The 16,238-nt window shown below is 33.8% G+C and overlaps 2 protein-coding genes across 2 annotated transcripts; one reads left to right on the top strand and one right to left on the bottom strand.

The window, feature by feature from the left end:
* Window positions 1-754: 754 nt before the first annotated feature.
* LOC120624515 (hyccin) lies at window positions 755-9,228 on the bottom strand. Its single transcript, XM_039891106.1, has 8 exons — window positions 9,076-9,228; window positions 8,786-8,996; window positions 8,552-8,717; window positions 8,370-8,464; window positions 7,923-8,140; window positions 5,254-5,498; window positions 4,483-4,599; window positions 755-3,396 (listed from the first exon to the last, which is right to left on the bottom strand). The coding sequence occupies exons 2-8, from the start codon at window positions 8,981-8,983 to the stop codon at window positions 2,939-2,941; spliced, it is 1,497 nt and encodes a 498-aa protein (XP_039747040.1). The 5' UTR covers window positions 8,984-8,996; window positions 9,076-9,228; the 3' UTR covers window positions 755-2,938.
* A 493-nt stretch (window positions 9,229-9,721) lies between these two features.
* Window positions 9,722-14,242, top strand: LOC120624377 (Golgi reassembly-stacking protein 2). Its single transcript, XM_039890887.1, has 5 exons — window positions 9,722-9,784; window positions 9,860-10,144; window positions 11,329-11,643; window positions 12,338-12,632; window positions 13,778-14,242. Exons 1-5 carry the CDS (start codon window positions 9,722-9,724, stop codon window positions 14,161-14,163), a joined length of 1,344 nt encoding a protein of 447 aa, XP_039746821.1. The 3' UTR covers window positions 14,164-14,242.
* The last annotated feature ends 1,996 nt before the right edge of the window (window positions 14,243-16,238 follow it).

Below are 16,238 nucleotides of genomic sequence, written 5' to 3'. Positions count from 1 at the left end.
AACTACATTTAAACGTAACAGCCGTTGTTTGCGGCTTCGTAATAATAATTAAACAAAGTGTTAAGTGTAAATAAATATCTTAACTCATTATGAGGCTACGAATAGGAGTGCTGATAAAGAGACGTCTGACGCGGTTCTATATTGTTGGCATATCGCTGTTATTATTACTAAACCGTGAAGATTGATTTCTCGGAAGGCGCTTAGGTAAAGCTAGGGACAAATCTAGCGGAATTTGATCAGCTGAATTCTGCACCATCACCATCTACTAAACAAATTTTAGATTCACGAATTTACAATTGAATTAGATCATTTTTTCAAACGGTTCCGTTGGTTATAATATGGTTTACACGGAGGAGGTAGAGGAACTGTATTTATTGGTAACTTTTAACTTTTGTGAAACACCAAAATTTCCCAGTGCCTCACGAATCATTTCATTTCTGATCACATCTCTATCTATACTCAGTTTAAAACTATAAGTAGCTTTCCACGTCAATCTGTATTGGCCATACACTAACAGCTAATCCACGCAACGGGTTTTGATGCATCATCGTTTAGATATCATATATCACTCATATATACATATCTTAATAAGTAAAATAAATTATCAGGGCCGTAACTTAGCTCATGTTCTAATATAATCTCATGCGAATAAGGGGCGGTCGCTAGGTAAGTATTTTCATTATCCCGAAGGAGCCGTGAGTTAAACTACATAAGGGAAAGGGTATCGTAAATAACGAAGGTAAATGAAATAGAATTTCCTTTAACTCTCTGAATGATTTATGAATATATTAACTTCAATATTTTACATAAAATACATTTGAAACATACACCTTTACAGATAAAATTAACGATACCAATACAAATACACAACGTAAATAACACTGTTACATCGAAAATTTAACTAACTATTAAATTTAAGCCATATATCAATATATCATGGTAGTTGACTGACTCACTCACAGGTTACATAAGTTAGTTTGCAATATAATATGTATTCACTTTACACGCCAGTGAAGCTATCACAAAAGAAGAATAATATCTATGGAATACCGCTTGTAATAAAGTGCTTTATACACATATTATTATAGTAATATAATACTTATTTAACATTGGCTGATGCCATACATGATAATTATTGTTTTATTACTTTCAAAATAACGTGCATAAATGGTAGTCAATTTCTCTATATTAGTGAACTCACCACCAATTTATTATGTCGCTTACTCATATAATAAATACAACAAACTTCCACCAGAAAAGTAAGTACAATGTGAAAGATTTACTGCGCATTTTACAGAATGAACCACAAATATCACGGCCAATTAATTGGGCATTATGAATAATGCTCTTGTTTATCACTTGGGCGATAGCATAATATCACGTTGAATGTGTAAGTTCTTAACAGATAAGAAGAATACACGTACTTTATACAAGAAAGATTGCTAGAATGCTGCCCTGATTAAACATCCTGCGTTCCACATACGGGAAATAACGGTTACGCATCGGTCTACTGCTACGATCAATAATATATACTCTTTATTATATCTCTCACCAACAACCACAGACTATCAAATGGAGCATTAAAATTTAGAAAGTAGTTTCCTTTAAGAATGGTCGATGATGTACATGGTTAAATAAAAAATACCAGAAAGCTCTCGGTCATGTAGTTTTATATCATTAAAACTAACAAATCTTCTTCTACGGCTTTTCAAAATTAGTTTTGTTCATACAAAAAATAAAGTTTTTTCTGTAAAGTGACATCACACTGTGAAACCAAATAATCAGCGAAACAGTTGGAATATTGGAATTGTATTACATTACTTTTACTGAGTAGTAAGAAGTATGTAAAATATTGAATATCGAATTTTTCACAATCTTTTGAGTAAAAAAAACGTAGAAAATAAGTTGCTAGTTTTAATCTAAAAACTAAAGGCCGAATATCTGGTACTTTTATTTAACCCTTTATATTCGATACCAAAAAGTGTCTTTAAATATACCTATCTAAAAATATTAACTGCGAAGTCGAACCCTGAGGTGTTTTTACGTTACGCAATATATACACTGGCTCTAATGAAGGCATAGCACTGACAAAGCCTGCGTCCATTGAAATATTCTCCGAACTCTTATCGGATGCTCTTGATATGGATAAGTGTGAAGGACTTCATATAAAGTCTTGAACCTTTTTCTTAGCACGACACATATTATGTTATAGTGCGGACAGTACAGAAGGTTCACGCGGTCAGCATATAGCTACTAGCATAATTAACAGTGATATAGCTACTCTAACAGCACGGCTCAACACTATGTTAACCCACCCTTGCAAGCCAAACCAACCTAAAAAACAGTTCTACTAACCCTAATTATAGCAGTTATAAGACTAATAAAAGGCATATGATAATTTCAGCATCGGTGGTATGAGAACTTGAGAACGTGACTTAATTGGCCCAGCACTCTGACCGCGAAAGCCGAAGACATGCGGGCATTCTTCGGGTTCCAAAATTGTTACATGCAATTTAAGGTATGGATTTGACACCAACTGGCAAACGGGCTTGCTTGACGCTGCTGGCACCATTTAAGGAAAGGCGTAAAGCTGTCGCCATGCAGATGACCGATATTTTTTGTGGTAAAATCTCAAACAAACCACATTCGTAGTTTATTTACACATTCACATCGTCTATTGTTTAACTCAGTTCAAATAATATTATAAAACTAATAAACATTATATACCTCAAAGATAAGTAAGCGCGCAACTAGTAATTGCTAGACCAAATTTAGCACGTTAGTCGGGCTTGTCGCATATTGTATGATTTTTTACCTAACGTTCCGGGAGAAACAAGTCTGGCACGGAGTTATGAGACACTCATTCTTATATGCCTAGATAACCATTGCTGCAAGTGTTAGTTTTTTGATTATCTTCGTGATAATTACCAGCATTATTTTACACCGAGCTAACTTGCATCGCGGCGAACCGCGGTGTGCTCTCTATGTCCAATGAGTCAGTCGTGCCCTGAGATCGCGAGTCGGAGTTCTCTATGCTGTTATGAGCAGAATTCAAAGAAATCTCATCTTTGAAGCTCCCATTGCCGTCAAAAGATTCTATTGCGTTGGCTTTTTGCTGCGCATCAACCATGTCCCCGCCACCGCTCAGAGAGTTCCATATGCCTTTTGATGTATCTTTGACGGTAACTTTCTTATCAGAAGAGGCTCCAGTTTTGTCTTTCGAGTCCTTAGTCTTTTTGCCGAGTACAGGGAATGCGCTGATTTTCGGTTTAGAGTTGCGAACACCCGCGCCCCTTTGTATGGGAGCAGAGTCTGATTCTCCTTCTTCAGTTATTGCAGTGAGCATATCCGCTGAATCAGGTGCTACGACTTGGCCAGCTTGGATAGGAATGTCATCTAAAATAAAATTGTCTTGTATTATTATATACACTAAATTTTTTTTTGGGCTAGGGATATTGCAGCTCATGTTTAGTAAAGTGTATTATATTTTTAATACACTTTACTAAACAGTTAATTTGAGTTTTTAGTTTAAATTCTAGTTTAAAACTGCTCAGAAGACAGTGGCAGCCAAACTGTTACTTTCAATATGTGCATTATTTATACATTCAATATTTTTAAAATAACCAGACGCGTTATTAAAATCTTATTGGGTGTTAAAATCAGAATGAAACAAAAGTTAAGCGCTCAGTTAGTATCCAAAACATTTGTGATTAACGCAAAAGAAGTAGTTCTTACGTGTTGTTATTATAAGTACACAATAGTTCTTTTTTAAAGTTAACTTTGTCGAGTCAACTTATATTATAACCTACAGTTGATTTCTGTTCTGTGTAGCGTACCTTTTGCTAAATAAACAAAAATGGAAGTTTGGGATACATAAAATCACATTTAAAAGAACTTTCATTATGCCATCATCATCATCAAAATTAGTCATTCTTTGTATCTGCAAATAACAGAGTATAATTTATAGTATGACGTGATTTTGATGCTAAGAAATTATTGTAGGTTGCTCAACAACTTCTCAGTAACTGCCTTGCTGGTCTCCAGACTAGGTTGGCTTGTACTATGGGACACGAAAACCTGAGTTTGATTCCCAAGTTGGGACAAAAAACAACGATATTTGGTTTTACTGTAAGGATCCTAATATGTAGTTAATAATCAAGCCTGTGTGGCTAACATGCGTGCCACGACATAATTATCTCTACCTGTTACTCGTTTATTTTTCAATAGATACACGAGATATTGGGTGGACATAATTTTCTCGTAGCAAATCTGCTAGAACGCTTTACTAGAGATTGAACATTATTGATAGTGAGTACAAGGTCTACATGTATCTTTCTTTATAGGAGGCCTTTACCCAGCAGTGAGATATAAGGTTGAGGATGATGATGATGACATACTTATTAATCATATGTGACTAGACCTTTAAAATCATAACCACAATGATAAAAATAAAATAACTAATATCGTAAAATATTTTCTCACCTGGTAACTTTTTAGTACGGAATGATGCATTAGTTATCATCGATTTAGACATAGTAACTGTTGTGGTTGCCGGGGACAATGCCACGCTAATACCCATGGGACCATCACACGGTTGGCCTGAAAACAAATTATGTGTTGTCAAAAAATATTACTGACATATAACTTGGTGATACTGTAAGATAGAGGTATTTGTATCTATATAACTATATCAAAATTAAAATCAATTAACGTGTGTTTGTCTCGTTAGAACGATTGCAATTGGCCCATTTTATTATTTCACCACTGAGGTGGTTTAGGAAAAAGAAAAATATAATACATTTTCTGAAGTCCAGCATTAAAGACTATCATAACTTTACACTCGTTAGTCAATCATATAAAAAATGGAGCCTTCCTAATTATTATTGTAACACGATTTTAGGCAAGGCAGCTGCTCGCTTCGACGATTGTGTCTGGACCAATTTTATATGCAGCTTCATTCGCACTCAATATACTAGTGTAGGTACATTATAATAAATGCATGAAATAATTGTTTACATCCAAAGGCAGGTTAGAAAAGATGGATTACTGTTGTATTAATTCTCTAAGTCAATCTAAATTCACAGATCTAAGAAGAGTTTTGTCTTTTTCCATGGGAAACTTTATGAAAAGAACAGTAGGTACTACCTTCCTTTTAGGCTGATAATTTAGTTTAGTTTAGTGATTTTTCTACGACCATACCATAGACTATTTAATATAGTGTAGTGCAGTGGGGGTGTATAATTATATACTAACCAGATGGATTGTTTTTCATTGAGTTAATAACAGCACTGGTAACCAGCATAACATCAGGAAGAAGCTCATATTGTGCTCGCTGGTCTATATCTTTTATAGCTTGAAGAGCTAATGTGTAAAATTCATTGAACATTGCAAAGTATGCACCCTCTATCATTTCTAGGAGAAAGTTTGAAGATACTGGTATTCTTTGAATTGATCTTGAGGATGAAGCACCTTTTTTAGTGAATCCTTGTGTGACTATTCTGCAATTTAAAATAAACAGATAATAGCAAGTTACATAATACTAACTGTAAGAGCAACTGCCTACCTATAAGTATCAGTATATTAAACCACATAAATGATATGTTAAAGGGCGTCAAACGCAACTGAGACTTGATATGAATGACATTCAGTTGCACTAGATTTGATATTGCAAATTTAATAATCCACTTTGGACCTTCCTCATCAGTAAAACTACTCGTTAAGTACCTACAAGGAATTCTTGAAGGGCGTAAATTGTGCTTAAACTGTTGCGAGATACGCAACAACCTACTAAACTAATGATATTTATCAGTATCAGATGCGCCAAGGTCATTTGCAAATCTTTCCGCCTCCGATGCCGTCATCCCACCTGCATACGTAACGTCATTTGTATTTCTAGTAGTGAAAAAAATTGTCTTAGGGCAGTCTTCTGAGCTTTGCATCGTTTGACGGACTGGAGTGTATCGATAAAACGTCATATTTATATCAAAATACCCACCAGCTCAATGTCATGAACATTGGTTGTTAATCAAATATAATTTTATTGTTTCTTGAGAACTTTTTATTAGTTAAATAATAGTTATAAGCATATTTGTAAAAAATCTAATCAATATAATAAATAATCTGGCCAATATGAATTTGTAGTTAACAAAAGTTTAATTTGACGGCCGATTGGGGCAGTTTGCAGCCTGATTTCTGAGCCCAAGGCCGTGGGTTCGATTCCCACTACTGGAAAACGTTTGTGTGATGAGCATGAATGTTTTTCTGTGTCTGGTTGTTTATATTTATATTCTAAGCATTTATGTATATCATTAATTAAAATATTAATCAGTCATCTTAGTACCCATAACACAAGCTACGCTTACTTTCGGGCTAGATGGCGATGGGTGTATTGTCGTAGTATAAAAAAAATATATATGTAGGTTTAATTTAGGAGTTCTATACAATCATCCAGTTTATTCGCTATATAGTTAATCTATACTTATAATAAAACTGTAACTGGAAGATTTCTGTACATTTAATATATTTAGAAAATTTTGACCGGGGGATGCTTTATAATCGATACTGAGTCCAAAACAGATTTTTAATTAATTTTTGTCCGTATGTCTGTCCGGGCATCACGTGAAATCTACTGAACGGATTTAAATAAAATTTGGTATAGTGGTAGCTGATCCCGATTCCGATAACCAATAAGCTTCTCCCGGGAAATGACATGAAATTTTTTACAAATTTTACTTCATAGCTCCGTTAAATTTGAACCGATTTAAATAATTCTTTTTTTATTTGAAAGTGTATGCTATCAAGCATATGTTGTGTAATTTTAATGAAGATCTGATAAATATTGTCGGAGATAAAGGACATAAATCTTCACAGATAACAGCGAGTCGCAAGGCATATGGGAAAACGATCGAATGCATGCGTACCATCTTACTTATATTATAAATGCGAAAGTTTGTGAGTTTGGAGGTATGGATGGATGGATGTATGTATGTATGGATCGATGGACATGTTTAAAGTAATCATTATTACTTTAAAAAAAGTCCGGATGGCTAAATGTATAACTGTTAAGGCACAATAACCGCTTGTTGTTATAATTTGTCAATCAAAACACCAGTACAATCTTAAGATGGTGACGTTCCTATCATATCTTAATCCAAATAAATAGTTTTATAGTTAAAATTGATTATGTACCTGCAAATTCCTCTTAAAATTATTCAAATTGGACCTATCGTTTAGATGTTACGACGGGTATAGAAATGCTTAAAAATATTTTAATTATATTTGATGCAGATGAAGTTGCGCGGGTCAGCTAGTCTAAAATATATTTGTAGTACAAAAATAACTATGACTAACAGAGTAGAATAAAAATTAGAAACATGTATATGTTTAGAATAATAACCAAAAAGAATTTGTGAAGTGACTCCTACTTATACCTGGGACAGGTTATCTCAGCCTAAAATCAGGTCAAGAAATTGGCAGTAATGTAATTAATACATTGAAAAGGTATTGGTTGTGGAAGAGTTTTTGTTGCTAAAATAATAGCAAAAATAAACTGATGCCTGCCAAACATTGTCTATGTCAAAAAATTCCACTACAAATTAGTAACTTGCCAAAGGATCATGCCAGTTGCTAACATTAAAGTTACAAATTAAAATTACAAAACCAATAAAATATGGCAAAAATATTATCAGAATGGGTCCCGCAAAGTTCCAAAAGAAAGAGAGGAAGACAACTAAAACGGTAGTCCAATGAAATACAAAAGGTAGCAGGATCACTGTGCTTCAGAACTGCAAAAAATGGAAATGGCCTATGAGGCTATGTCTTCTGGACACACTGATGTGAAAAAAGATTTCTATGCACATAAAACTTATAATTAGAAGAAAACTGAAAATTAGTTATAAAGTTAATTTATTATAAAAAAGTACCTGGATGAAGCAATACAAAAGTGCCTCAATGCAAGCTTTGGCAGTAGACTTAAATGGCGATTGTAAACAAAGCAGAGAGCAGCCATTACTTTGAGGCGGTTCTGTGCATTGATCATCTCCACTTGTGAGTGCGGGCCCCAGCTCACCAGTTTAGTGTTACACTCTTCCCATCGCCTCAGTGCACTTTCGGTTAGAAATTGTGAACCTAAAGACAATGGCTGTAGAATACAAAAAAGCACAAAATTTACATTTAATGTTTCATTTATTTACACAAAGCTTCTGCAACAAATATAGTAATTTTTTTTCAATTCACTTCAGTGACATCCTGAATACTATCCCAACCAAACAATTAACTGTTAATATTTGTAATAAATTTTAATTTCATTGAATAAAAAATCTTAGGAAAATCTTATCCTATGAGTCATGAAATAATAAAAAAGTAATTACCTCATGATATATAGATGCTTGAGCTAATGATGGTAATCTGAAAGAAACCACTTTTGGTTTCCCATTTTCATCGACAACTTCAAAGTTATATAGACCTGAAATGTAAGATCAAGAATCATTAAATTACATTACATGGAAATCAGCTTTAATATAAATTGATAATATTTAAATATATGACTTACCAATAAGTAAGGTTTCAATGCATCTACATGATTTTGTATTGCTTTGGGCAACTGAACTTAAGTATCGATAGATTAATGTTGGAACAAATTGCAGTGTAAATCTTTGGAGTTCTGCTTCTTTAGAGCGATAAAAACTAAACAATTGTATACAAACATTTTCTAGCATCTGAAAAACAAGAAAATGGTGTTAGGTAATATTTTTCTTTAGCAATTTATCTGGTAAGCTTTCTCTACCTGTTGATCTATATCATCATTTTGGCCTTTCACATTGGAAAACCCTTCCTTATCATCCTCCCTGTATAGAAGATTAAAAAGTGCAGTTGCTATCTCATGATTATGTTCATGTTCAGCCGCAAAACTTTTTATTTCATTATCTCTGAGGGCAGCATATTCACTAAGCCATTCTGTTATTAAGTGCTTCCATTCTGCCATTGTGTTGTGTTCCCTAAAATAATACACATTTGAATAATTTTCGAAAAAAACAGAGTTCTTTATACATTATTACTTATCTGGAACTGAATTACCTTTCTAAAATAGTTTTTTATAGTTGTCCTAAATATCAGATTTGAATATTTTATTTATTGGCGTTAATATCAAAATTCACGGTTTGTCTAATAAATACTATATAATTTAAAATAATTGAATTAATTGGGTTAATATTTTAAATCAACTAATCATAGAATCTAATATAATGTAAACATGACTGACAGTGACAACTATGACACTGTTGACAATTGTAGTTTTATTTAAATCTCGCTCTAAGGCTCTAACAACTACCTTTTTGATATTTGATATTTACAAATTAACCTCTGGTCAACAATAAGTATACAAACAAGCAACTATGGCAACTTTGTTTTAATTCCATACATAGATCGGAAAATATTCCCCAATCCATTAAAATTATTTAAAACCAATATGAAATTTGCAATTCATAGTGAAAGAATGTCACACTGAGTGCTGCAGCACTGCCAATTATGTATTTTTGAGTTTACAGATGTAGGTTTCAAAGGCGCAATTATCTGTAGGGCCGTTTATTGCCCATCTGCCACGTAGAAGTTCATGTCAACAATTATGTCAAAGTCAAAACTGAAATCATTGATTGTCATAAAATTTGTAAAATTTCAAAATACCTTAGAATTTTTATAGTTTTCCTGATATTTATTTATCCCAATGGGTTCATCACAAAGCTCTGAAGTTCCGGGAGGTGGTTCTGAGGGTTACCATGTACTAAGGGTTAGTTATTCGTCTAATCTTCAAAAAAAATGCCCTAATAATGTTTTTGTGAAGTAACACGTCAATGTTTTGCAGGTCCAAGAAGGTTCTCCGGGTGCAAAAGCAAATCTCGAACCGTTTTTTGACTTTATAGTAGCAATGGAAAATACTAGATTAGATCAAGACAATGAAACTCTTAAAACCCTTTTAAAAAAGAATATTGATAAACAAATAAAAATGCTTATTTATAGTACAAAAACTCAATCAGTCCGGGAAGTGATGATTACACCCAGTGAAAACTGGGGAGGACAAGGCCTTCTTGGTGTCAGTATTCGATTTTGTTCATATGAAGGTGCTAACGAAAATGTTTGGCATATCTTAGTAAGTACTTAATATATTTTTTAATTTAAACTAAAATGTTTAGCAATCTATTGCTATAAATTTAGCTAGCTACTTTGTATTCTGAACTTAAGCACCAAAAAACCTTGACAACCTTTGGTCCAGCCGTGTTTTGTGGAGTAATGAGCAAGAGTCCTTGCGATTGATTACTGTTTGAAGTTTATTTGGCAATTGGAAATTACTTAAAATCTTTAGTTTGGTAAACTTATTGCCTTCATTAGAAAAGTAGTTTGCTTAAGGAATTAGGAATAGAATATTGTGTATAATTTGATTTTTTAGAAGTCCCAGTTTAGTCTCCTTACATACAGTGTAAGCTCTAAATAGCAAAATTGAAGGGCCCAGGTATTTTAAAGATTCAGTTGTGAGTTTGAGAGTGACTGAAAGTATGATATGATATACCAAAGCGATAACTTAATAGAAAATAAAACTAAGAGTGAAGTACCTACATTAAGTAAACAAGCACCAGGCAATTACAACAAACAAAGTATGAACCCATTTCTAAGTATTCAACTGTCAATTCTTATTGGTAATATTAGAATCTCTGTGTGTATGTGTATAGTAGCAGTAGTGGAGCTTTTTGTGACGGAGCTTGTACATCAAAGTACTACGGCCATCCTTATATCTGCTGAAAAGCAGTGTTGCTGTGTTCTGGTCTTATTTGCAAGGTTGGATGTGTATTTACAGGCACATGAGGCTATCTATGCCTCAAATTGACAGACACAGGGCAGTATTTTGTAGGATGTGTCCCTTGGATTCTCAGTGAAGGTTCAATCTGTTTGTATGCAATGTTTTTACACTTACAAAGAGGGCCACCTGCTTGGCCGCCAAAAAAATTTCAATGCAATCTTTATACTAACTGGCAAATAAAGACACATGTTTTAAACAAATCACGAAACTAAATCACAATGGTAAAGTAGTGCTTCTCCCACTGTATCCGCTGAAAAAGGATATCACGATTTCTAGTCATGTTAATTTAGTTTAGTGTAAATAACTGTGTATTACAGGATTTCTTCCAATGTTATTATTGAGAGTGATTGTTATGCTTTATGTATGGAGCGTATGGGTAAAATTGTAAACCAAACACACCTTAAAAATTTGTACACGTAGTGGAGTTTTATTTTAAATAGAAAATTTATTTATAAAATATATTTATTCTTATATTACAGGAAGTTCATCCATCTTCGCCGGCTGAAATGTGTGGCTTGCGGCCATTTTCTGATTATATAATTGGTGCAGATTCTATCATGCATGAAAGCGAAGATCTTTTTACTATAATTGAAGCACATGAAGGCAGAGCTTTAAAGCTTTTTGTTTATAATATTAATGATGATGTTTGCCGAGAAGTTGTCATTACACCTAATCATATGTGGGGTGGTGAAGGAAGTCTTGGATGTGGCATTGGCTATGGTTATTTGCACAGGATTCCTATACGAAGCAGTCAAATTGTACCAAACCCACATTACATTCCACCACCAGCAATGGTATGTTTTTAATTGATAATAATAGTAGTTGCTAGGCTAGAAATAAAATGACATAGTAATTTTAACAATCATAATAATATGTTTTACACTCTCAAGCATTACAATTTTTAATCAATAGTGTACTAAATGTTATGTCAGTGAAAAATGGTTCATCGCTCAAAATTTGGAAGCTTTGCAATCTTTGTTCAATAAACAAAGATTAAGAACTATTTAGTTTGACAACATTGCTTTAATTTAATTTAATTCTCATTATTCTGAAATAAACATAATCCATACAAGCTAAAAACTAATATATTTTTGTAGAAATAGATAATATCTCAAAAAGTAATGAACATTATAATCAGAATGAGGCCCACTTTAGAATATTATGCAACATGCAACATTTCTGCAACAGTAGTTACTATAAACACAACCCAGCTGCTGATCTGCCAGAGCAGCCAGAATGCTGTTGGTGCTCCCCTGAACTATAATGAACTTGCCTATAATGAAGCAAAATTCACCCGCTTAAACAAAGTTGTTTATCAAATAATGCTGTTGGTGCTCCCCTGAACTATAATGAACTTGCCTATAATGAAGCAAAATTCACCCGCTTAAACAAAGTTGTTTATCAAATGTTTCATTCTGACCACAAGTTTTTTCATTCTTTTGTATAACGCTTTTGTTTATAATCTATATCAGCAATTATTTTTTTAAGGTACCGCAGAACACACCGCAGCAGTTCTTGGTGTCAGGTGTTGAAAACTTAAATATAACAAATGAAACAACTCCACTTGTTGACACAAATCAGAGCACAAACTTAGCACCAATTCAGGTTACGCAACCACAATTTCTATCTGGAGTGCCTATGGTGAATCCTGGAGTTTATACATCCCATGGTAGTACTGCACCGCAAAGTATGATGGAGCAAGTGAGCATACCATCAGGATACTCTGAACCACCAATGTCACAAACACAATCTGTGGTATCTAATATGGCTGCTTACTCTAGCAGTAAGTATAAGTGACCATATTTTTATTGCTTTAATTTTGCATGGTTACATGTAAACTTCCATATAATTACTATAATTACTATATATTGAGATGGGTTTTACCTGAATTAAACAATTATTATTATATTATTATTATTATAAGATTTGAATGAACGGGAAAGAAAAATCATAACTACTTTTCAATAAAACATTTTACAAGTCATTACCTAAAGTAAAAGGCTAAAATAGATGTGCCTAATATTTTTAATAGAATTGAGTGGGTTGAGAGAGAGAATATAGTCAGTTAAGGATTCCTTAGGAGGAAGTTAAGGAACACCTACTGAGGGAATCTTAATTTTTTTTTATTTTTCATGTTTTAAGTTGCATTTTTGCCTCTTTTTTTTTTTTAACAAAAAAAGAAAATAATTCATCCGCTAATTAATTGATGACAATGTGATTTCAAATGAGATAGATTGTTTAATAACTGATAATTTTTAAATTGATTTATGTCTGATGAGTCAAGCTTTCTACTCTGTTGGCAAAGATAACCATCTAGATACGAACTGTTCTAGTTTGTTGCATAGAAAACTATAAACCAATCCTAATTATTAGAAGCAGTATAGTTAAAATAAACTGCCATATCCTTTCCGGGATACCAAGCTTTTTACTTATCATTAATTCACCACCATATAGGAAATAATAGGTTCTTTAGTATCGGTTAAACTATTGACTTAAGATGCAACTTGAGAACTTTTTTCTTAGCTTGGTGTCGCTGTAATTATATGGGCCTTAAATAAATATACTACTTCAATACACACATCGCCATCTAGCCCCAAAGTAAGCGTAGCTTGTGTTATGGGTACTAAGACGACTGATGAATATTTTTATGAATAATATACAGGAATACTTATAATATACATATAAACACCCAGACACTGAAAAACATTTGTGTTCATCAGACAAACATTTTCCAGTTGTGGGAATCGAACCGAAGGCCTTGGACTCGGTTACAAGGGTAAGGGCTCGGGGACTCAGTTAACAGGGTCGCTGCCCACTGCCACAATCGGCAGTCCGTCAGATTATCTTGTCTGTATCTTGTCATATGAAAATTCAACTTGTTTTGTTTGATTGGGATTTATATTTTATTATGATTTTGTTTCATTGCAGATCTCGCTGAAACAACATTGACCAATTTAGGTAGTATACCCTCAGTTTCTAATATGCAACCTCCGGCACCCTTACCAAATTTACCAGGCATTCCTATGAACCAGCCACAGCCTTATATACCAATAATGTCAAATTATAATCAACCTTTAGTTCCCGCATCTGCCCCTTTACAACAAACATCATCGAATTTAGTTCCCACGTTTGACATGAGTAGTTTTACCCAAGCACCGCTGCAGCCGCCGTCGTTAAGTGCTGGCTTGCCCGTAGTAACGCCAGTATCCTTACCAGGGATGCCTTCAATAACTGTAAGTGCTACGTTGCCTGTTTCGACAATGCAAGAAATACATCAACAGCAAGTTCTACAACAGCAAGATCTATTATCATAGACATTTTTAATTTTGCAACATACTGCTTTTTAGCATCTCCATCAAACAAGTCCTGTGGATAAAGCATTGTGCAAAAAGAGATTTTTTTTTTCTATAAACAAATGATTGTGTATGTAGCTTGAAATCAATGGGATAAGGGACATATGATTTTTACTAACGTTTTAGTAATAACCTTTCGGTACTCTAGTATTAGAAAGAAGAAATTGTTTGTTTGTTTGCTTATATTCGGCTAAACAATTTCATCGATCTAAGTAAAATGTTGGCAAACAGATAAGGCATCTTTCATCATCATCTGTCCTGCATACAAAATGCTTTTTAGGCAAAATAAATAGTTCCCTAACCGGAACTAGCGCTGACGAACTCGTGGGTTAGTTTGTATAATTGCATTGTAATTTGATAATCTTATGTGATTATTATTACTGTAATTAACTTGTGTTGTTAATGGCACAGAATTAAGAAGATACAGAAACCACGTACAGAACTGATTACGTACACGTACATCCTCAGGAAATGTTGACTTTACAATGAATAATTGTTAAACCCTGTACTTATGCAATAATGGCTGAATGATCTTTATGTCCTTTATTCTATGGTTAATGGCTGTGTTCTTTGATATTAAAATGAAACTTTTCAAGTTATTTTATGACAGATAAAGAAAGAAAAGATGTCGTGATATTTTTTTCCAAAAAAGGCTTAGGTTCTCGACTATATACCATTATAGGCGACATTAGATTGAAATCAAACATGACAACACTCTTGGAGAAATTGTATATTGGTGTTTTAGATCATTTTTTTTTTTTTAACGAAATAGTAACTATTAATCATCAATCGAAAAACTCAAAAGCAATCTGTCGACGGTTTTTGAGTTTTTCTAAAAAGAGATTGATGTACTCATGAAGTCGAATCGCGACAGACATCATCTTGTTCAAAAATTGTATAGGACTATATGGATTTTAATTAATTAAAATATCACTTGCGGTGAAGGAAAATATCGTGGCGAAACCTGCATGCCTGAGAGTTCTCAATAATGTTCTCAAAGGTGTTTGGAGTCCACCAATCCGCACTAGGTAAGCGTGGTGGATTACGGCCTTAACCCCTTCTCACTGTGGGAGGAGACCTGAGCCCTGTAGTGGGCCGGTAGTGAGCTTATATGATAATATGGATTTTATACCTACGCATGATTTGTAAAACATGCGTCTATAAACGTTCATCTGAGCTTCCTTACTTATGAACGCATTTCATAGGGTCACTAGATCTTATATATAATGATGAAACATTGAAATGGGTTTTGCATATACAGTAAATAATAAAGAGTAATCCCGCAGGACTTATTTATGTTGCATATGTTGGTCGGAGATGCAATAGATATCATTAAAGCATGAGGATCCTTTTGGCATATTTCCAGAGGTTTTAGAAGATTTTAAGGAGGTGCTTCTTAATAGTCAAACGATCGTAAGGTTACTTCTGCGTGAATTAAACAATCCGAAATAACTCATAGTTTTTAAACTAAAAAATTTGAATCCAGAAGTCTGCCTCTACTAACTAGCAAAACTGATTTACCGTATTCAGCATAGGTGCAGAGAAACTACATTGCAAACAATCTGCTCTTATCAAGCACTGCCACTAAATCGCCTATGCCCTCAGGCTATGTTATATTTCTATCAAATACCAATATGTACATGAAATGACTACCGCTGCCCAACAAATGTAATTTTGATTGACTATGACTTTAATACCAAAAGGGCCTTCATGTGTAAACCACAATATGACTTATTTGTCAAAGCACAGAGCGGTAGTGGCGTAGCGGTTTTTTTTAAATCGGTAATTTATGCCTGATCGAAGGTTATTCGAAAGATTTTTAACAGTGGGGAATTCCCGTCTGGGAACGAGTATAGGGCTCGTAGTTATTAATCGACATTGAGCCTAAAACAGCTTCTCAAGAGTCTAGGTCGCATTAGAGATTGACCAAAACTTGAAAACCTGGTCTTGGCTCGATTTCAGTTTATATTAATGCGGGCTTATATACCGATATCAATTGTGTCTCCACAATTATTAGTTAAAATTAGTTTGTTTGT

This window comes from Pararge aegeria, chromosome 6 (genome assembly GCF_905163445.1).
Source record: "Pararge aegeria chromosome 6, ilParAegt1.1, whole genome shotgun sequence".
Taxonomy (NCBI): Eukaryota; Metazoa; Arthropoda; class Insecta; order Lepidoptera; family Nymphalidae; genus Pararge; species Pararge aegeria.
This window is presented reverse-complemented; position numbering and strand designations above follow the sequence as displayed.